Genomic DNA, 21567 nt, shown 5'->3' with positions numbered 1-21567 from the left:
CACGAATAATAATAATAATATAATTAAAAACATATAAACTATCTAAATATAAAAAACATACGAATTAAAAAAAAAGAACTAGAAACATACCTAATTAGAAAAACTTCCAAATAACCTATAAAATTATATAACAACAAATTTAATCAACATTTTAATAAATCAATAAAAATTATCAAATAAATATATAATAATATATTACATTATATAAAAATTACATTAAAAAATCACAAAACACTAAACTATAAACACTAACAATTTATAATCATATACTAACACAATAACTATAAAATTATTTTTTTAAATACATTACTAAAATAAATAAATCACAATACACTAATACACACTAAACCACTAAACACTGACAATATATAATCTAATCTTAAATTACTAATAAAATAGCTCTAAAAATATTTTTTTTAAAATATATTACTAAAAAAATTACAATACGCTAATACACTAAACCACTAAACACTAACAATTTATATAACCTAATCTTAAATTACTAATAAAATAGCTATAAAATTATTTTTTTAATATATTACTAAAAAAATCACAATACTCTAATACACTAAACTACTAAACACTAACAATTTATATAACCTAATCAACTATAAAATTATTTTTTTAAAATATATTATTACTAAAAAAATCACAATACACTAATACACTAAACACTAACAATTTGTAACCTAATCCCATAAATTATTAACAAAACAAATAACTATAACAAAATACAAAAAAATTAATAATTTATAACCTAATCATAAACTACTAACAAAATAATTATACAATTTTTTTTTTAAATTTACATTGCTAAAAACTCACAAAACACCATAATTTTATAATAAATTACTAAAATAATATATTATCTTTTTTAGTCTTCTTCTCCTTTTCCTTTCTCTCATTTCTTTCTCACAATCGGTGGTTGCTTCAATATGGGGGGACCATGCTTATAAGGTCCGCCATAAATTTTTTTTCCCACGAGTGATATGACTCATGCATGAGAAAAAATGGGCAGCATGCAGGGGCAAGGCAGCAGCAGGGGGTGTCGTGCCTACTTGATAGGCTCGACCCGTTTCGGGTATTTTTTACCCGTATAAAACTAGTATTTTTACATATATATTAATATAAATATTAAAAAAATAATATAATAATAATTTTTTAAACGAAAAAAAATTAATATTAAAAAAATCGGTTGTGCCTGTCAGGTAGGCACGACCTAAAAAAAATACAATTTTCATAATTAATCTGACTGACAACCCATTTTCGTGTATAATTTTTTTTATAATATTGAGGTAAAAAACCCACTTTTGGCCCTTGAACTTGGCAAGTAGGTCAACATTGACTATTGAACTTGACAATTAAGTTTACTTTGGTAAATGTATTCTTTTTTGTTCATTTTGAACTTGATAACCAAGTCAATTTTTATTACTAAACTTGAAAATTTTAAAAGTTCGATAGTGTGGCACTCTAAAATTGTGCGACATCGTCACTTGAGAAATAAATTTTTTTAAATGATGATGTGGTACAATCTTAGAATATCATATTTAATGTTTTAATAACCAATTTGATGGTAACAGGTTAGACCACCAGCTTTCGATTCAACCAGTCTAACTACTGGACCAACAATAATTAAAATTTTGTAAAAATCTAAAAAGTCAAGTAAAATATTTTTTTTAAAGATTTTTATGAATTTTAATTATTGTTAGTTCAATAGTCGTATCGATTGAACTAGTTGAATCGAGAACTAGTGGTCTAATTAGTTCAATTGTTAAAACACTGAATATGACATCTTTCAAACTCAAGATCATCAAACTTTAAGAGTTTTTAAATTCAGATATCAAAATGGACCTAGTTGTCCAGTTTAAAATGGACTAAAAAAAGTAGAAGTACTAAAGTGAGTCTAATTGTCAAGCTCAATGATCAATGTGGATCTACATGCTAAGTTCAACGGCTAAAAATTACATTATTACACTTTTTCTCACGATCATTATTAGAATGAGCTTAAATGAATAACAATTTTTAACTTCAATGATGAAAATGGAAAAAAAAAAGTCCAGGATCAATGTGACCTACTTGCTAAGTTTCGAGATCAAAAGTTACATTACCCCTTATAAAAATATAGGAACCAAATGATTTTAAAAATTAAAGTATAAAAATTAAATATCTATTTAAGCATATTAAAAGGACCGAACTAAAAGTTCATCATTTTTATAGAATAGAAAAGAAAAAAAAAAGAAAAAGAGCATGATGGGACGCGTGTCGTATATCAGTAAGACTCATCTCTTTAGTATATAAATATGTAATTTTATGTATTTTTTATTTTAATTTATTAAATAATATATTTTATTTAAATTACCAATAAGAAGTGATGCTATTTAATTTTAATTAAAGTATATTAACTATTATGATGATTAAAACTTTACAATAAAAACAAATTCAAATTATGGTTATAGTATGAAATTCAAAAGTATTTTGTGATTTTGTAGAATGTTGGACGTTACTCTATGTAATAATAGTTTTTTATTATTAAAATACTAGTAAAAGTATAACAAAAAATTGAGTGAATTTGTAGGATGCTAAGTATAATATTAGCTTTAATAAAAATACTTTTTAGTACTTAAATTTGACCAGTAATAATATTAAGTATAATGTTAGTGCACAATTATAAAATTTTCTAATGTTAGTGCATTATTATAAAATTTTCGGGTTTATAAAATTAAGTTAATAAATTCTCATTAGTGTTATGGGTCATGGATTAAAATTCGTGACGAATGCATATAGAATGTTCTAAGGAAATCAACAAATTAAATATATATCATTTAACTTTTGTTATTCATTACATTATTGAATTTGTTATTTTAAACAATCTTTTTTATTATTGTTAAAATTTATTATTCAATTTTTCAAATTTTTTGGATAAATAAATTTACTTGATGAGAAAATTTATGATACTTATAAATGAAATTTTTGATTCTATTATAAGACTTTTATTAAATAAATTTATATATTAATATTAAATTATTACGTTTCGATCCCGTAAAAAATAAAAAAAATACATCACATTAGTTTTAAATAACAAATTTAATTATTTATATAACATATGCAATAAAATCAATTATATTAATTGTATATTATTTACCGACTATTATCATCAATTTATCGACTATTAAAAAAGGTCAAAAAAAAGAATAATAAAGAGTTTAATTTGTAATATATCAATCTGTACAAATATGCCTTAATAATCATTTAAAAAAATTAGCACTTAAATGATCAAAATAATTTATATATGTTGATTAGTCATTATTTTGGACAATATTTTAATTTTTATTAATTATATACATTGCATATTAAATATGATAAAAATGTTTTTATGATTTGAATTTTTAATATTATATAATTTTAAAAAATAATTAAAATTATACGTATAAAACAATATGCATATAAAATTATAATCTAATTAATAAAAAGTGAATAGTTTGATTAGTTTGGCAAAATATTCGAATTAAACAATAAACTATTAATAAGTGATTTCTTTTTTAAGCATAAGTCAAATGAGTCTTAGAGTGTGTTCTCCATTGCTTTTGGGATGAACTTTTTCTAAAAAAAATACTTTTCTCTTAAAAGTAATGAAGAACACATATCATTGAGGTAACTTTTTTAACTTTTGGGATGAGCTTTTTTAGAAATAAAAAAGCAATAAATTTTAGCTTTTTCAGCAAAAAAGCACTTTTGGCTGTTATTTTATCTTTTTAAACTTATTTTTTGACTTAAAATATGTTTGATGCTATTATTTTGTATTCTCTTTCTTGGTTATTTAATATGAGTTTTACAAATTTATTAAAAGCATTAATTAAAAATAAAAAATATTTTTAAAATAATACAATTGTGTCAATATCTAATTACAAATATTTAATTATTATATTTAAATATAGTTTATATATTCTAATTAAATTTAATAAATAATTAATATTAATTAATTAGAAATATTTAAAATTAATATTATATATTAAAATATTAACAATAAGTTATAATAAATTATTTTTTTATATTTTTACTAAAATATCATAATATTAACTAATTTGAACATTATTTAAATACATATTTGTTACTTTATAATATAATGTCTAAAATAGATATTTTACTTTTCAAAAGCACTTTTTGACAGCAATATCAAACACTTAAAATTTTTCAAAGCACTTCTTAAAAGTACTTCTCAAAAACACTTTTCTACAGCACTTTTCAAAAGCAATGAAGAACTGGCTTTTAGTTTAATGACATCGATATTGTTTTTAGTGTAAGAGAATAGAAGTGCGCTGAAGCACATTAAGATGAAGTTATGCTAGTTTTAGGTATTATATCGAAAAACAAAGATTAAGAATGGTGGTCCTACATGAAAAGTAAATATTAATAATAATAATAAGAGTTGTTTTTCAACCAAATATAAAACTTTATTGGGTTAAATGGACTGTCACAAAATATTTTGGGCCTAATATATATTATCTAGAAAAGGGAACGTCCCTTAAAAATTCATGAACAAAATCACAGACAGCAAAAGCTAGGAACCCTAATTCCGAGTGAGAAGGGAAGAAAAGAAAAAGAACAAAGATGAGGCCGATTTTGATGAAAGGTCATGAAAGGCCATTGACGTTTCTCAAGTACAACAGAGATGGCGATCTTTTGTTTTCGTGTGCCAAGGATCATACTCCCACCGTTTGGTTCGCCGACAACGGCGAGCGTCTCGGCACTTACCGTGGCCATAACGGCGCTGTTTGGACTTGCGATGTCTCAAGTATTTCTTCTTTTTTTTTTATCGAATTTGCAGCTTTTTAAATTGTAATCCCAAATGTTATACTCATGATTATTTTAAATGTTTAGGGGATTCGACGAGGCTTATAACTGGAAGTGCTGATCAAACGGTGAAGTTATGGAATGTTCAGAAGGGAACTCAATTATATACGTTTAATTTTGGTTCACCGGCGAGGTCGGTGGAGTTTGCCATTGGGGATAAACTTGCTGTCATTACCACGGATCCCTTCATGGAATTGACATCCGCTATTCATGTTAAACGCATTGCCGGAGATCCAACCGAACGTAAGCTTAAAAATTATCATATTTATTCATTATGTTGTTGGTTTAAGGCAGTTTGGTTTGGTTTGAATAAAATTAGGCAGGGGGAAAGTGATAATATTAATTTGTTGAAGTAGAATGTTGATGTATAATGTAATTTGAAATTTCTGGCATTGTAGTTTAATTCTGTTGTTTTCTTACACAACTATTATTTAAGTCTGTTGATGTGTTTGATTTCTAAACTCTGATTCATTACATTGTGACATAATCATGCAGAAACTGAGGAATCTGTGCTTGTCATCAAAGGTCCTCAAGGTAGAATAAATAGAGCTGTTTGGGGACCCCTCAATAGGACTATCATTAGTGCTGGAGAAGATGCTGTAATTCGTATATGGGATTCTGAGGTATTGCTGTTTTATATACATGCACATATATTGTCGTGTTTGCATGGTGCTTGACAATTAGTTAGCATGTGTGTAAATAAGTAGAGATGTTGATGCAAAACTCTTCTATGCTATTTTCAATGAAGTAATTTTGTTGAGCTTAAGTTGATTTAGCACAGCATGGATTGAGATTCTAGACTTCTTTCTTTTACATTGTTTGTTAAGACTTGGATACTCAATTTTTTTTTTGACTTTTTTGAGAATATTGTCACATTGTTTGTGCAATTGATTTTCGAAGTATTATGTTTCTTTCATTATTTGTAATTTCCATTAAATCATTGAAAAGTGTCTGATCTTTTGCATTGATTTTTCCTATCTATATTGCAGACTGGAAAACTGCTTAAAGAGTCTGACAAGGAATCTGGCCACAAAAAGACAATAACATCTCTCACAAAGGCAGCAGATGGTTCACACTTCCTTAGTGGTTCCCTAGATAAATCGGCCAAGGTGATGCATCTTATTAACCCCTCCTAGATCTTCTATGTATGATATTTTTCTCTTCATGATTCTTTATTGTCTTTCTTTTCTTCAAATGTTTAGCTATGGGACACAAGAACATTGACTCTTATCAAGACATACGGTACTGAACGCCCAGTCAATGCTGTTGCAATGTCTCCCCTTCTTGACCATGTAAGTATGCAATAAGAGCTACGCAACTTGTATTCCAATATTCTTTGTCCCTAATAGCATCTTTCTTCTTAATTGGCTGCATTAAAGAGAAATCTGGCAAATCTTTTTCTAGTTTCTGGAAGTTCAGTATCTGTTTTATTTGGTAATTGATAACTTCGGGGTCTTCAAGCATTTGATTTAAACTTATAGAACTCACAGGCCTAAAGATGTCTAATATTGTAATTCACCTCAAGCCTTGCAAAATCAATTGTTTAGATGGTCCAATGCTAATGTTGGATTGTCTGATAGCATATATTTGCATGATACTGGGTTTATTTGGCAATGCTGAGAGAAAATAAAGGTGGTTGGGGAGGGGGGGACTGATTTCATTATCAGCATTCTTGTTTCTTTCTTCTGAATCGCTCGTGTTATTCTAGGTGGTGCTTGGAGGTGGCCAGGATGCATCAGCTGTCACAACTACCGATCATCGTGCTGGAAAGTTTGAAGCTAAATTCTATGACAAGGTAATTTTTGTTTATATAAGGTTTCTGCAGATGGTGAAGATTTGTTTTTCTGCAGTTTCCCATTTTATCATACTGTTTGGCTGCTTTGTAGATACTTCAAGAGGAAATTGGAGGTGTGAAAGGGCATTTTGGGCCTATAAATGCTTTGGCTTTTAACCCAGATGGGAAGAGGTACGGAGCAAATAAAATTTCTTTGCTTATTTACAACTTGCTAATGAAACTTGATGTTGTGTGCTGTGCATCAAATGAACCTTGTTTATGGAAAGTTGAAATTTATGGTTCCACGGATGTCTTTATTATTGTTAGCTAAATCCAATTGTGTTATATGAAATGATATAGTCAACTAGACCAATTGCATCTCATCATGATTTGGTAGTTCTCTCTTGCATGTTTGCTGCCACGGAATTTTTGTTCTGCTCCGGATTGTTGATTATTTTAACCATCTGTGTTTTGTAACTGAATAGTTTTTCGAGTGGAGGGGAGGATGGATATGTGCGATTACACCATTTTGACCCGGACTACTTCAACATCAAAATTTAAATTTTGGTGACAAAAAGAAGACTGAAAAAGTTGTTTTTGTAGCAATGATTTATGCGTTCAATTTTCAGTGGTATTTGACTGCAAAGGGATAAGATCCTATATTTATGCACATAACCAGCTTTTTTGTTTGTTCGTTGAAACGGAGTAATTTTGAGCTTTATCTATTTTCTTTCTCTAGCTAGAATGTTATCCATATTTCCAGTTTCAAATGTTCATGTTTAGAAGCTCCCTTTTTTTCCTTGCGTTATACACCTTTATATTTATATTTTATCCTTTCTAGTTTTTATGATGTGTTGGGGTTGAAAATACCTGCCAGCCCCAACATCAATTTAATTAATTAATTTACTCCCAATTGAATACGATCTGTTTCAAAATTTATATGTATATTATTTTCATTGTAATTGAACTCCATACATGAAGTTAAGATTTAAGAGTATGAGACTTTAGGGTCTGTTTGAACATTGAAATACTAATACGATTATTAATAGAAATAAACATCATTTTATCTAGGCATTTTAGTTCATATGGGTTATTCCCTTTTTAATATTTAATGCTTCTTATATAATATGTATTTTTTGTAGAACAACAAATGTCTTTTTAACTACATTTTAAAGTCTTAAATGTCTTAAATTAAAGAGTTAGCGTGTTGTGACTGTTGTTTATCATGTTTGTGTCTGACATCATTTTCTCACACCTAATGAGATGGTATATTTTCTATTTGTAGTTTTAATATTGACTTTATAATATTTGAGTACACAATTCAAAAAACCTGTAACATTGATTATAAAAACTTGTATAATTTTAATTTAGAGAACGACTTAGTCTATGTTATTCCCCTTTCATAATACGTAAATCAAGTAAAAAAATAATATAAAATTTATAATATATAGCTTTTATAGAAATGTTTTATATATTTTCTAAAATTTTTGTAGCACTTCTTATAAATAACATAATTTTTTGCTATAATTTTCTTATGAATAAGTATATTATTTTTAGTCTTATGTGTCAAAAAGGTTTTTAAGAAATTGTAAAAAATTAATTAAGTTTTTGTATTAAATTCGCACTCAATTAAACTTGTCATTAATTAAAATAATCAATTGAACCCTTCTATTAAGTGTTTTTATTATTGACCATGCTAATCGTTATATCATATGATAACACGTGGATTTTTATGGTTTAATCATATTTTTCCCATAAAAATATTTTAGTCATAAAAAAATTATGAAAAATTTAAAAAAATTATAAAATATTTAATATTAAAAATATATATTTAATATAAATTTATTAAAATTATAAAAAATTATAGAGCCTATAAATATTATAATAATATAATAATTCTAATAAATTATAAAAATATCATAAAATTAATAGAACTTATTTAAAATAATTAAAATTAAAGAATAGGATTGTTGATTCAATTTAATTATTTTAAAATTAAAAATTAGAAAAAAAATTAATAATTAAAATAAATTTAAATATGATTCAATCTATTTTTTAACTAATATTTTAGTAGTTTAAAAAATTTTGTGCTGATTCAATCTTTCTTCAAATAATGATATAAAAAATAAATTGTAAAATAATGAAGAGAGACAATATGGCTGATATGATGTATGACATCAAGAGCAGAAACTAAGATAACATATGTATTTATATGTAGTATAGATAGGCAAGCTCCGCAATTCCAAACCCTAGCCATTCCTCCAAATAAAACCCTAATTTTTAAGGGAAATACCCATTTCATCCATGGCCAAAAAGCGAAAGCAACGATCCTCCGAACCCCAACCCACCAAAACAACGCCGGATCCTCAATCAATCCAACAACAACCCGAATATGTACCCGACGAAGATCCGAACCCCAAAGTAGAAGAGGAACTGCAACTACAGGAAGTGGAAGAGGAAGTAGAAGTGGAAGAAGAAGTTGAAGTAGAAGAGGAAGTTGAAGAAGAAGACGACGATGACGATGATGAAGAAGCTCAAAATAAAACCCTAGTCGGTTCCTCTAACTCCAACGGTGCCCCGGAAGAAACGGGTCAAGAAGAGGATTTGGACGACGAGCCGTTCGAGAAACTTCTGGAACCATTCGGGAAAGATCAATTGATTACCCTTATCAGGAGAGCCGTTGATAAGCACCCGGAATTTATCTCGTCAGTTCGGGAGTTCGCAGATGCGGACCCGGCCCATCGGAAGATCTTCGTTCATGGGCTAAGTTGGGATACCACTGCGGAAACCCTCACCGCCGAATTTTGTAAGTATGGGGAAATCGAAGAATGCAAAGCTGTTACCGATAGGGTTTCTGGGAAATCTAAAGGTTACGCCTTTATTCTATTTAAGCATCGTAGTGGGGCACGCCGGGCTTTGAAACAACCCCAGAAGAAGATTGGAAATCGAACTACTTCTTGCCAGTTGGCTTCACAGGGGCCGGTTCCGGCGCCGCCTCCTACGGCTGCTCCTGTTTCCGAGTATACTCAAAGGAAGATTTTTGTTAGCAATGTGTCAGCTGACTTGGACCCAGAGAAGTTGCTTGAGTTTTTTAAACAGTATGGGGAAGTTGAGGAAGGTCCAATGGGGCTCGATAAGCAGACAGGGAAACCAAAGGGGTTTGCCCTTTTTGTATACAGGTCAGTTGAGAGTGCGAGGAAAGCGTTAGAAGAGCCTCATAAAAATTTTGAAGGTCATGTTTTGCATTGCCAAAAAGCCATTGATGGGCCGAAATCGACTAAAGGGGGTTATGGAGGAGGTACTTCCGGTGGGCACCATCAGCAGTACCAACAGCATCAGCATCAGCAAGGACATCAGATTCAGTCTCATTACCATCATGCTAAGAAGGGAAAGTACTCATCTGGTGGATCAGAGACTGGTCATTTGATGGCTCCATCTGGACCTACTGCAGTGGGGTTCAACCCTGGAGTTGCTGCTGGTGGGTTTAACCCTGCTGCTGCTGCACCTACTTTAAACCCAGCGCTTGGACAGGCTTTGACTGCATTGCTTGCCGGCCAGGGTGGTTTGGGGCTTGGTAATCTGCTTGGAGGGCTTAGTGGCGCCCCTGTGAACCAGGGGACACCTGCTGCAGGGTATGGGAATCAGGTTGCTGGAGGCTATGGAGTGCAGGGTGGATATCAGAACCCACAGATGGGTCAGGGCGGTGCTGGTAGGAATCAACCTGGTAGTGGTGCTCCTTACATGGGGCATTAGGTATGGCCTAAGGTAACCAGATATGATCTTTTGCATGATTTATGGACTCCATTAATGTTACATTTGCATGATTTTCATGCATGATAGAACTAACTAATGCGGATTCAAATCTAATTAAGTGTGCTGTATACTGCTAAACATGATCTCACATTTGTGTGAGAGGGGTTGTGGCTAGTGTTTAGGATCAGGTTTGTGTGAGAACTGTACCAGATTGCTTTTAATTGTTGTTGAAGCTCAACAGAGTTGAATTGTTGATGAATGAATAGAGTTCTTAGTATGCTTCAACTTTTAAGATAATCATTTGGGCGAGTTACTTAGTTCTACAAAGTTAATTTGTTTTAACTGCTGGAGAAAGGGTGGTTATAGGATTTGGTATGTTGATGAGTCTGGTCTTTTTTTTTCCTTATTCATACAAAGGTTTCATAACAAATATTATAAATGCCCCCATTTCTTTTTATTTGTTGGTGTTTTTTAGTTGCCTTTCTAAATTTGTAATGAAATAAGCTTCTAGGTTTGATCTTACTTTATGTTGTTTATTGAACTTCATTTTGGGTCCTTCCATTGATGTCCATCAAGTTTTATTTGGTTAGACTTTATTAACTCAAAATATTATTTGTTTTTGCCAAAGGTATGAAACTTGTCAAAGGTCATTTTCTCATGCATCTTTTTCCATAAATATTTTGTTTTCAAAACTTGTCTTTTTATGCTTTACTATTCATTGTGCAGATACTCTCATAGATGCATCAATCATTTTATTTTCGACTCTGGTGATTCTGAAGTTCCAGGCACTCGTGCAAACGTGGTCTTTAAATTTGTAACAAAAAGTTGTTAATGTTTGCCTGCTATAAAGATCAGAAATCCTAAACCTGTATTTTAATATTTAATTTTGTACTCTTTCCCCACATGTTTTCAAAAAGGTGTACTATTTCAGTTAGAAGAAAAATGTTGGGGGAACAGGTAGAATTTCATGCCGACACTACTATGCCTTTTCATGTTTTTCGAGTGCAACTCAAACAATGCCTTCCCCCCCCCCCTAAATAGACTGATACACTCGTCTTGTGGCGACTGTTTCTTATGTGAATCAGAATGTTCTTAATTTAGTTTAAATGTGACAACAATTTTGGGGTTATTCCACATTTTCTTGAATTGTGGTTTTGTAAATGTGTTGATGGGTTGACCTTGAAAATGTTGTTTAGCTTTTGTTTGGTTTCCCCTAGTTTTAACTTCCATGTGGGTTGTTGTGTCCATTATTTTGATGAAGTCATTAAATAATGCTATATTGGAGGAGTTGAAATTCCGAATTGCAGGTGCAAAAAATATATATGGTCTCTCACTGCCGCTTTCATGCTTAACATATGGTTAACAGCAGCACTTCTAGTTGGCCTTACAATGGGAACAAATGAGTAGGGGAACCGATTAACAAAGTTTTGTTGCTGTAAAACTGGAAAACATGGTGTGAAGTGTGGATTGTGATGTAATCAGCCACAACTTTGGGGTTGGGCAGATTTGAAATGTTAGTCCTAGATATTGTTTTGCATTGCATATAAACCTGTTGTTTATTGTTAAGGTATATGTCGTAACTGTCTATTGAACCCTCTCCTCATCTCTCAAGGAGTTGTTGGAAAGTTCGTGGCATGCAATGCAAATGCAAAGCACCTGGTAATGATGCGGCTCTTCATTGCTCCCGTCTCAACTTATTCGGGATATTTCATTTATATTCTAAACTGTAAATGTATTAAAAATTTTATACGAGGCTCCAAATGTGATTTTCGTATGACAACATACTTTAATATAAATCGATACTTGTCCAGAGTCGAGTGCTTTCCTCTTTTCAACTGGCTGCTGTCTACTCTTCCTTTGTTCTGTGATCTTTCCCTTCAATGGAAATTGACTTATGCCATATGGACTCATTCTGTCTTGTCCAGTGGTGGGGAGATTATTGTGAAAGGGGCTTGGTTAGAGCATCTTTGGCTTCTCTTTCAGTGGCGATTGTGTACGGTGCTTTAGGCCTTTTTCTAGCTAGAATGTTCTCAGCTAGAATGTTCTCAGCTCTGATGTTTGGGTTTGATTTTCGGTTGAACCATCATACTGGTATGGTATGTATTTAGCAACAGTTGACCTATCTGGCGCTCTACTTTCTTTGATTTACAATTGTTTTTATATAACTCAGGACAAATCGCAACTCGCATGATGGGATATCCCACATTCCACAGGGTACAAAGCAGGTTTTAAGTTGACGATAGCTGAGGCTATGCATTGATTATCACCAAACAGGATTACAGGTGCTACAGAGGCGAAAGCCATTTAACAAGTGCTAGTCAAACATACCTTCATATATCCTACATACAGTAGGGCAAAACACCCAAAAGGGATGATGTTTCAACCACCACCACATCATCAATTATAACCCTACTTTTTTTTTCAACTTTCATATAACTTAAAAACGTTTCAGTCGTTTTGGTAACAACCAAAAGCCTATACAAAACATGGGGGCTCAGCAGAAGAACATGGAATTGCAGACGTTCTCCTTCAACCTCGGCAGCTGAGGGACAGAAATGGCTCCGGGTGCAGTAACTCCACCATGGCTCGAGGATGTCTCTGAGGTATCTTCAAACTTCATGAATGTACCCACCTGTGAGGCTGCCAAATGTGCATAGCAAATAGGAGCAACTACAACACACGTCATGTTGTCATATTAGCAATCCGTAAAACATCTCAAACAAACACTAGAGAAAAAACTGAATTACGAAATCAAACAACTAGCTGGAAGCTTTCACAAACAGAGGTCAAAGCTAAATCAGACTTCTCACCTACAGATATGGCAGTGGTGCTCCTTTGATACCTGCAATAGACGGTTTATACGGAATACAGTATTGGTGACAGATCAAAATATTTGCGAAGCAATTACAATACATGATTGAGCACTTACACATACGACAGAGAATGGACTAGTTCCTGCAGATCATCAGCTGAAAACCCAATCTGATCTAAGAGAACATGATAATGAGTAGGCCTCGTGGTTCCCTGAAAAGCAAACACAAATTATACAAAGAAATGAACGTTACAAGGAATAGGTGGCCATCAAGTTTAGAACATAACAGCAATTTCTCTGATTACTCAACTACAAGCTTATTGGAAAAGTCAAAAGATCAGAAATCAGAGCCTTAATTCAACTTTCGAAGAAGATTCAACTTCGTATAAAGGGACAAAAAAGCATAACTACAGAATCAGTAATCAAGAAAACTAAATTCTCAAAGAACTTACAATCATTCCAGCATGGGCACAAAGATAGAAGTCATTGTTCTTAGGATGACAGATTTTGTTGTCTATAACGGTTCCTGCATAATGGAAAACAGGATAAATTGTGAAAACTATAACTAATACCAAATGACATGCATCAAATCATGACTGAGACTCACCAGGCGGGACATTGTCAGGAGATCCCTGCTGGAAAAACTTAGTATGATGGTTTTTCTGTGCCACAATGACCACAAACTTGGGGTTCCAACTCTCATCAAGAAATTTGCAAGCCTATAAAGTAGAAACGTTAACAACTGATGATTTATCACCAACAATGTATTCTTACTGCATACCTCAATTACTTGATCCAGTTCAATGTTCAATACTTGATTGAACTGCGACTCGCTAACTCCATCCCTGAGTTGAACCAAGAATAATGAGCAAGGAAGCAATATTCCATCAGCATCTCAATAAAATGTAACAGGAACATCAGCTCAATAATCACAAACTAGCTAATAACAAAAACGTATGAGAGACATGGTTAATCATAAGATTGAAACAAAAACTTGCAGCAGAGAACCCTCAAAAACAGGATATATTTGATATATAGATTAACCAAGTATCATAAGCTTTTATGATAAAATACACGATTCTAAAATGAAAAAGCACTTTTTACATAGCAGATATGATAGATTAACCAAGCAGCATAAACACAAACATTTATGAGAAAAAAACAGAACTCTAAAATGCAAAATTGCTTTTACATAGCAGGTATTATACTCCCAGAACATAATTATACAACACAGATGTGCAAATGATAGAGGGAATATCACAACAGTCAAAGTTATGTAGCAAGAGAAATAAATTAGGAAAGTAGATGAGGTGAGAGATCTAAGCATTCCAAATGGCAGGAAGCAAGAAACATTCTACGATGATTAGAAGTTTAAAAAGGACATTCAACTTGTATAATCTGTAAGCAGCACAAAAACACCATGCAGATAAAAGATGCTTGAACATACAATATTCCCCAAATAACTGTTACATGTTTCGCAAGTAAAAGATGATTTGATAGATAAATATATAATTGCTAAGAAGTCTATACAAATAGTTTCCAAGCAGAGAAGCAATGCGAATTAAGAAACAGGAACACCAAAATTTTGTCTTCACAAGTTACTTGAAAATGTACTATTCCATTTGAGTTAGAATATGTTATATTTTATAGAGATTGAACATGAGAAACAGAAAAACCTGAATATGATAATTTGATCAGGCTTCCTCTTTCCTGAACTTGTATAAAAGTCCAAGAGAACCTCCCTGTGATTAAAAAAAAATTCATTAGGAAAACGACCATAAACACTACTAGACCCAAAAGTTAAGATGCTAGACACGAATGTTCAACAAGAGTAACACATAATTTTTTAACTAAAAAGATAAAAATTAAAAAAAAAAAGAAAAAAAGATGTAAAAGTTAAATCTGAAAAGAATTCCTTCTTAAATCTGAAAAGAAAGGAACTTCATTGCTGGCGCACCTCATGATACCTTCATCCTCCTTGTCAGAGACTTTTTTGAATAGAGAATCTATCATTTCAAGCTTAGGAGATTGTGTACGCACAGATGCTCTATAGCGGGAAATCAAAGGCCACTGCCGGGAGCTGACCACCTAGAAATTCAACAAAAGGAACTCTAAAATAATTACAGGTCAAGAAGCTACCTCAAGAGGAAATAGTTATGTATAAGTACAGACTGCAGAATCACATATCCATAACTGCCATTATGAGCAGCTAGTAGTTGATGGAAACCCAAGAAACACAAAGATATTGAACAATATCATCCCTACCGCAGCAATTGATGGAATATCAGACTGCCCAGGAGAGCCATGAGACACATCCATGCCAAGGATGATGGTTGGAACCTTTGAAACAACTGGAATTGAAGGTGTTTGCTCAATTGCTAACATGGAATTCAGTCCTCCAAGCTGCGTAGAGGTAATTAGCAGGTTAATGTTTAATCTTCCCAAGTTAAAGAAATAAAGAAGAATAAATTTGATGGAAGCATACCTTTGCATTGATTTTTAGAAGCAGGTTTGTAAGGTACTGATCATTGACCCTAGTTGGAGCCATGCACTGAGTGACTATGCCAAACTCAGAAAGATTCTTCTTCTTCCATGGACCTTCAAAAAGTCAAATTTAGATGCAAGGAAAAGACTTCAAGAGAAAGAAAAGCACAGTTAACGCACGAACAAGTGAGATTTTGCATACCATAAAGATCAGAATTTTTCCTATCAGGTAAAAGACAAAGAAGAAACTGTGGAGCTCCAGGCAGTTTAGATTGGATATCCTCAAACATTTTCTCGACTCTAACCAAAGGAGAGCAACGTCTGTTCTGATTGGATTCTTGGAACACATCAAATGGAGGGTCTATTCGCTAAAATAGAGACAAGGAAAACAACTTTAGCCCACAAGTTGAATTTATAACCTCGTATATGCAAAGTGACAAAACTGACAACAAAATTAAAAAAAAAAAACTTGGTCAAACTTACAATTCCTTTCATGTCTCCACATCTAATCAGATCCCGGACAAGGCTATTCGTATCACATCGTGCTGAGAAGTTGACAACAGCCCATCTTTCAATCTTAGTTGGCTCCACCAATTTCTACGAAAGCATACACTGTTGAGAAACAATAGACAAAACATATATAAAATAGAAAGTTTCAAAATAAAAGGGAGCAAAAACCTTGTTATTAAAATTCCATCTCCCATTCCTAGGAAAGAAATCTTCACCATTCCCCACTTTTAACTGTCGAAAAGAAAAATTAGAATGTAGATCCAACCAAAATCATTAGGATAACTCTAAACACCCAACATATATGCATGACATATCAATGGAAGAAAAAAAGAATTAATCTAGCCAAATATTACTCTACCCTTGGCGCTGGCAGAACACGACCTTCGACTTGGGTGAAATTAGTGCTGATAGAAACACCACAAGAACGCAGCATTGGCTCAGCACCATAGTTGCTTCTCTGTAAAGCCTGCACAAAATTTGCAACAACACTCATTGACATGTATTTTACAGTACAATAAATATGAAGTGAGTCAAAAGCTTAGAGAAAAGACCTACACTGGATAAGACTGTCATTCTTTCCTGAGGCTTCTGTCTTGATTTTTCAACCAAAGAAGCTCTCTGGAAAGTGGTTAGCGCTTTGGTGTAACGTTGCAAAGACACCAGGGAACAGAGCTATTACAACAGGTGCCCAACAAACCATAGACAAGTATTAGTTACAAAACATAGATTCTATAAACAAACAAAATCACAGTCTATGAATTCACCTCCAAAGGAATATATGTCGGCCGTTTTGGCTTTCCGACATTAATGCATGGCAGGTCTGCAGAATAGCGCAACTGTATGTTGCGATGGTTGACAAAATAATCATAGACAGTAATCTGTAGATTCTCAGCTTCACCATTATCATTCTTCATGCTTTTCTGCTTCAATGAAAACCTACATAAAGGACACAAACAACAAATAAAAAAAGTAATTACTTAAAACTGAAGCATAAGACAAGACTCCATCAGACAAAAATAAATACTAGCTGATTTAAGACAGATTGAAGAAAAAGCAATGGTCTGAAATCAGGAAACCATACAACTGATCTTTGCACAACTGCTCGCTCAATCCAGTGATCTTGTACTCCTGATTGGATGGACTGACTTTTATCCTCAGGTTCTTAAGGCTTCGTTTAGCCTATAAAGGGGGAACCAAGCAATAGAGGTTCAATAATTGATGCAAGGTAACTCAAATTCACTTGGAGACAGAGAAGGTTATTTGGTTACCTTGGTCCAGTCCAGGGAGTACGGATCTCTGGCATTCTGATTGGCAAGCAAAAAGTCCACAACCGGACCAGGACGAATTATCATGGTAGTTGAGACATCTAAAATAGAAATAAATTGAGTAATTAAAAGAAAAACAGAAAGTAATAAATGCATAAGAGTCAGAGTTAAGATTCCAAGTTCCGACCAATATTCAGGGAAAGGCCCCCTTGAGAGGCTCTGAAGCTAGAATGGAAACCCCTGCAGCCTAGGACACCACCTCCAATGTCTGTAAAATTATCAGGATTATTTTGAAAGAATGACTGGCGAACAAGTAGACATCCCCTATAAAATTCAAGTTAATGTCAGAATAAATTTAACATCCAGGACCAAAACCTTAAGTGGAAAAAAAATGACATACAGGCTGATATTTTTAACTCACTGTTTTGCAGCATGCTGCCGTAAAATGATATCCAACACCCTTAGGGCTTCTTGTGAGTTTTCTGATTCCTGTCCACGCAGAGCATTTTGAATGGCTTGCATGGGAATCTTTGCAGCAAAGCTGATCTCCACTTTAAAGGTCTTTGACTGATAAGGCCGTTTAATCCTCTTCCTGTCTTGCCCATTTGAGTCATCATGGACATCAGGGCTTGCATTCCCGTTGTTTCTATAAATGAGAAGGTCCACATTTAGAGCTTAAATAACAATAAATGGGAGATATTTATACTAAAAACCAGCCTTACGAGCATGTCTACCTGTTAGATGTAACATCCTCAAGTACAACTGTAAACTCATGCTTGTTATTTGGAAGAGCACCAACAGTAAATAAACTTTTCTCCCCATCATAAGCAAAGTCCTTTCCAGCCAATTCATTGCCATAGGTCTCTTGCACCCTCTCTATCACTTTTCTTCCAACACCCTTACCATCAACTGGACGGCCATCTTCATAATAAAGAGAAACCTGTTGAACCAAATACAAATGAAGAAGCTTGCATCAATAATTACCATTAACAAAAACCAGAGGACTAATAATAGAAAAGCATAGAGTGAAGGAATCAAATAGCATACACAGTAATGGAAGAAGTGTCCATCAGAGCTTCCAACATTCACTTTGAAGTGATTGGTGAGAAGAGTTATCTTCTGCCCTTTAGATCCAAGACCACGCCTGGCCATTGGGACTCGCACAACCTTCTTCTTTGCAGGTTCAGGTTCTGCTTTGATAGGCACCACATCAGGAGGCACAGGTGGGGGTGGAGGCAGAGAGTCAGGTGCCGCCCCATTTCCATCCTGCTCAAACGAGTCCATGTCCTAAAACAAAGAAAACAATATGTAATGCAACGAAGAAGAAAAAATACTAGGAAGTACCAATATAACCTAAAATAAAAAGAAAAACCGCTTTGAAGGAAGATAAGGAATAGTATCATATAATCATTTCAGGCAGACAACAGTTTACTATTTTTGAGTTGACACATTGGTCATTATTATTATTAACAAAAGAAAGAAGCAATTACACTTGACATATAACAAGCCAATAATTTTAAGAGAAACGTAAACATGCATTCAGGGAATTCAGTGAACTGAATAATGGCTAAAAGATCTTACTATATTTGCAGAGTGGAACAGGTGAACAGTCGGACATTCAAACACCCAAAAACAGAAGCAAAGCCATGACAACAAAACACTAATTAATGCAGTTCAAAAATTAAGTTTTTTTTCCTTACAATGTGCTAAGAAATCCAACATGCAAGCATCGTAAAGCCATATTTACAATGAATACAAACATTACCTAGAAAATTAGACGATCTGCAGCAAAATAAGCGTATTCTTGAGGACAGCTGGAACACCAACAAGAAAAATTACGGAAATGAGCATAAATGGTAAAATAAAAGGAAAAAAAATCACCCTTCAGAGTGCAAAATAAAGCACATATAAGAATATGAGCTTAATACGCACATACACGCACACCAAAGTTAACATTAAGTGGCAAATGAAGCAAAAATGTTACAGCTTTTTAATTGTCTCGCTCACAAAAATGAGAAGAGTTTTTTTTAAAACAAAAAAAAACTAAATAAAAAATAAAATAACAGGATTCTGAAAAAGCACACTGAAGTAGCTAAAAAAGACCAAAAAATAGTTACGTCAGAGGGGAAAAAAAGCTAAAAACGTATGAACTTGAACGTTGACTTAAAACTAGAAACAAAAAACAGGGAATTAGGGTACTCAGATAGTGCTTAAAAAGAAAGAAAAAAACCACTGGAAGAAAAACACACCAAGTGAAGCAGGCATTGCACAGAAAAAGGTTGAAAAAGAAATCCAGAAAATTTTTAAATTACCACAAAAACCCAGAGAAAACCACCAAATCAGAAAAATACAAGCCCAGAAATCTGAAACTGAAGAGGTTTTGAGAGGAATTTACCTGAAATTTAGAGAGAAAACAAGGATAGAAACCCTAAAACTTGAAAGAGAAATGTGAAGTTCAAGGCTCCCGTCTGTGCCTCCCTCCTTTTACTTACCTCTCACTCGAAAAACTAAAAATTAAAGACAGTGAAATAATATAAAAACTTTAAGGGCCACTCTTTTTGGTCTCTCCGTTAAGTACAATGTTCTTCTCTCCTCTACATCGCGGCTTACACCATTTACCCTACATTTTCCACATCTCTACCGTCCATCTCATTTTTCAATAGTTTTCTTTCATAAATTTTTTTTCTTACATAATTTTACATTACAAAATTATAGTAATTTATGTGTTAAATATTTTAAATCTTAGTTTAACTAAAGATTTGTTTTTTTATTAAAAAATAAACATTTTTTATTAAGATTTTATACTTTAATTGGATAAAATATATTTATTTAATTTCAAATATTGAATTTACAAAAATATATTTTTTAATTGTGAAATTGTATAACATCTTGCACCCTTAAAAAACACAAAATGAAATTTAAAATTATTCTAGAAAAAAACACATTAATTAAAAATATATATATTTAACAATATCCTTGTGAGTGTTTTTTTTAAAATTTTTATATAGGGGATATAACAAGCTATTCTTACAAAAAGGTATCTAATTAGATAAAATTTAATTTTTAAATTATTTATTAAGTTAATTGCATCAAATAGTCTTAAATTATGACTTTTATTTTAAGTTGGTCCTCAAATTTTAAAATTTTCTAATTGCATCCCTAAATTATTGATGTCATATCAATAAGATCTTTTACTAATATCGTTATTTTAATTGTTAGATGAGACGTTAGATATTATATGATGTAAATTAAAATGAAAAACTTTAAAAAGTAAAATATTGTAAAAATATTGGTTTTGAGGTTTTTGAAGCTTTTAGAAAAACTATCATTACTTTCTTTATTTTTCGGTTTTACTTTATTTTTAGTTTTCAATTTTAAAAATTATGTGCCAACATTTTACTTTTCTTTTAAGATTTTTGTTTTTAATTGTGTCATGTAATATTTTATATATCATTTAATGATTAAATTAATGATTTCATTAATGGAAGGATCTAATTGATAAAATACCAATAATTCAAGGATGTAATTAGAATGATATGAAATTAGGGACCTATTTAAAATGAGTTTCATAGCTTAGGGATGCATGGCGCAATTAACTCTTATTTAATTAATGTGAATATTGTATGAAAATAACGTGTTAAATGAAAAGAATCTTAAAATAATATTTCACTATATTTGAAGATCAGTGATGGACTGTCCAGCAAAAAAAAAAAGATCAATGATGGACGTCTCTGATGTGACCAGTTGGTGTGTGAGATCCGCATAGGAACACCTCTCCACTTTGGGGTACCAACGGATTTGTCACTACCTCGGTTATGGAGATCCGGTATTTTTTCACTGTATATTTACTTGACAGCTCGCATTGAAATTTGAGAATCACAGATTTATCATAAATCCGGAACGACTGAGTATAATGAATGATGTGCGGCAGTGATTATAGCTGTGACGATATTTCAATAACACGAGGGTGAGATTAGGATTTTCTTTATTTGGTAGGTAATTTTGGGAAATCCTAAATTAGACGCTTTGAATGTGGTACCGAAAAGAAAATATAGCTTTGAATGCGTATTTAACTAGATTTTAGAATTTATCACGTCCATACGATTCGGTGAATTTTG

The 21567-nt window shown here is 32.4% G+C and overlaps 3 protein-coding genes across 7 annotated transcripts; 2 read left to right on the top strand and 1 right to left on the bottom strand.

Moving 5' to 3' along the window:
* Positions 1-4470: 4470 nt before the first annotated feature.
* LOC121204700 (eukaryotic translation initiation factor 3 subunit I) lies at positions 4471-7363 on the top strand. The gene is made up of 8 exons (XM_041075052.1): positions 4471-4792; positions 4879-5094; positions 5347-5474; positions 5841-5960; positions 6054-6143; positions 6560-6646; positions 6738-6817; positions 7111-7363. The coding sequence occupies exons 1-8, from the start codon at positions 4609-4611 to the stop codon at positions 7184-7186; spliced, it is 981 nt and encodes a 326-aa protein (XP_040930986.1). The 5' UTR covers positions 4471-4608; the 3' UTR covers positions 7187-7363.
* Positions 7364-7438: 75 nt separating this feature from the next.
* On the top strand, positions 7439-12213 carry LOC121204699 (UBP1-associated protein 2A). 4 transcript variants are annotated; one of them, XR_005899888.1, is made up of 3 exons: positions 8770-10390; positions 11686-11891; positions 11991-12213. XR_005899888.1 is itself a non-coding variant. In XM_041075049.1 (2 exons), exon 1 carries the CDS (start codon positions 8930-8932, stop codon positions 10376-10378), a length of 1449 nt encoding a protein of 482 aa, XP_040930983.1. In that variant the 5' UTR covers positions 7439-8929; the 3' UTR covers positions 10379-10390; positions 11105-11507. The 4 variants fall into 4 exon arrangements, 3 of the variants coding, with proteins under 3 accessions (XP_040930983.1, XP_040930985.1, XP_040930984.1); XM_041075049.1 differs by lacking the exons at positions 11686-11891; positions 11991-12213 and adding an exon at positions 11105-11507 and having other exon boundaries at positions 7439-10390; XM_041075051.1 differs by having other exon boundaries at positions 8770-10378; positions 11686-12213.
* A 391-nt stretch (positions 12214-12604) lies between these two features.
* LOC107943176 (protein argonaute 4) lies at positions 12605-19998 on the bottom strand. Of its 2 annotated transcripts, XM_016876917.2 has the most exons (24): positions 19845-19998; positions 19215-19263; positions 18497-18736; positions 18184-18389; positions 17871-18095; positions 17637-17773; positions 17453-17550; positions 17266-17363; positions 16949-17120; positions 16740-16856; positions 16543-16650; positions 16353-16415; positions 16158-16271; positions 15877-16042; positions 15676-15788; positions 15456-15593; positions 15148-15278; positions 14867-14932; positions 13972-14035; positions 13798-13909; positions 13643-13716; positions 13308-13402; positions 13189-13220; positions 12605-13048 (listed from the first exon to the last, which is right to left on the bottom strand). In XM_016876917.2, exons 3-24 carry the CDS (start codon positions 18731-18733, stop codon positions 12873-12875), a joined length of 2742 nt encoding a protein of 913 aa, XP_016732406.1. In that variant the 5' UTR covers positions 18734-18736; positions 19215-19263; positions 19845-19998; the 3' UTR covers positions 12605-12872. The 2 variants fall into 2 exon arrangements, with proteins under 2 accessions (XP_016732406.1, XP_016732407.1); XM_016876918.2 differs by lacking the exon at positions 19215-19263 and having other exon boundaries at positions 19845-19988.
* Positions 19999-21567: the final 1569 nt, after the last annotated feature.

The sequence above is a fragment of the Gossypium hirsutum genome, chromosome A08 (assembly GCF_007990345.1).
Source record: "Gossypium hirsutum isolate 1008001.06 chromosome A08, Gossypium_hirsutum_v2.1, whole genome shotgun sequence".
NCBI lineage: Eukaryota > Viridiplantae > Streptophyta > Magnoliopsida > Malvales > Malvaceae > Gossypium > Gossypium hirsutum.
The sequence above is the reverse complement of the archived record's forward strand: the minus strand, read 5'-3'. Positions and strand labels throughout refer to the sequence as shown.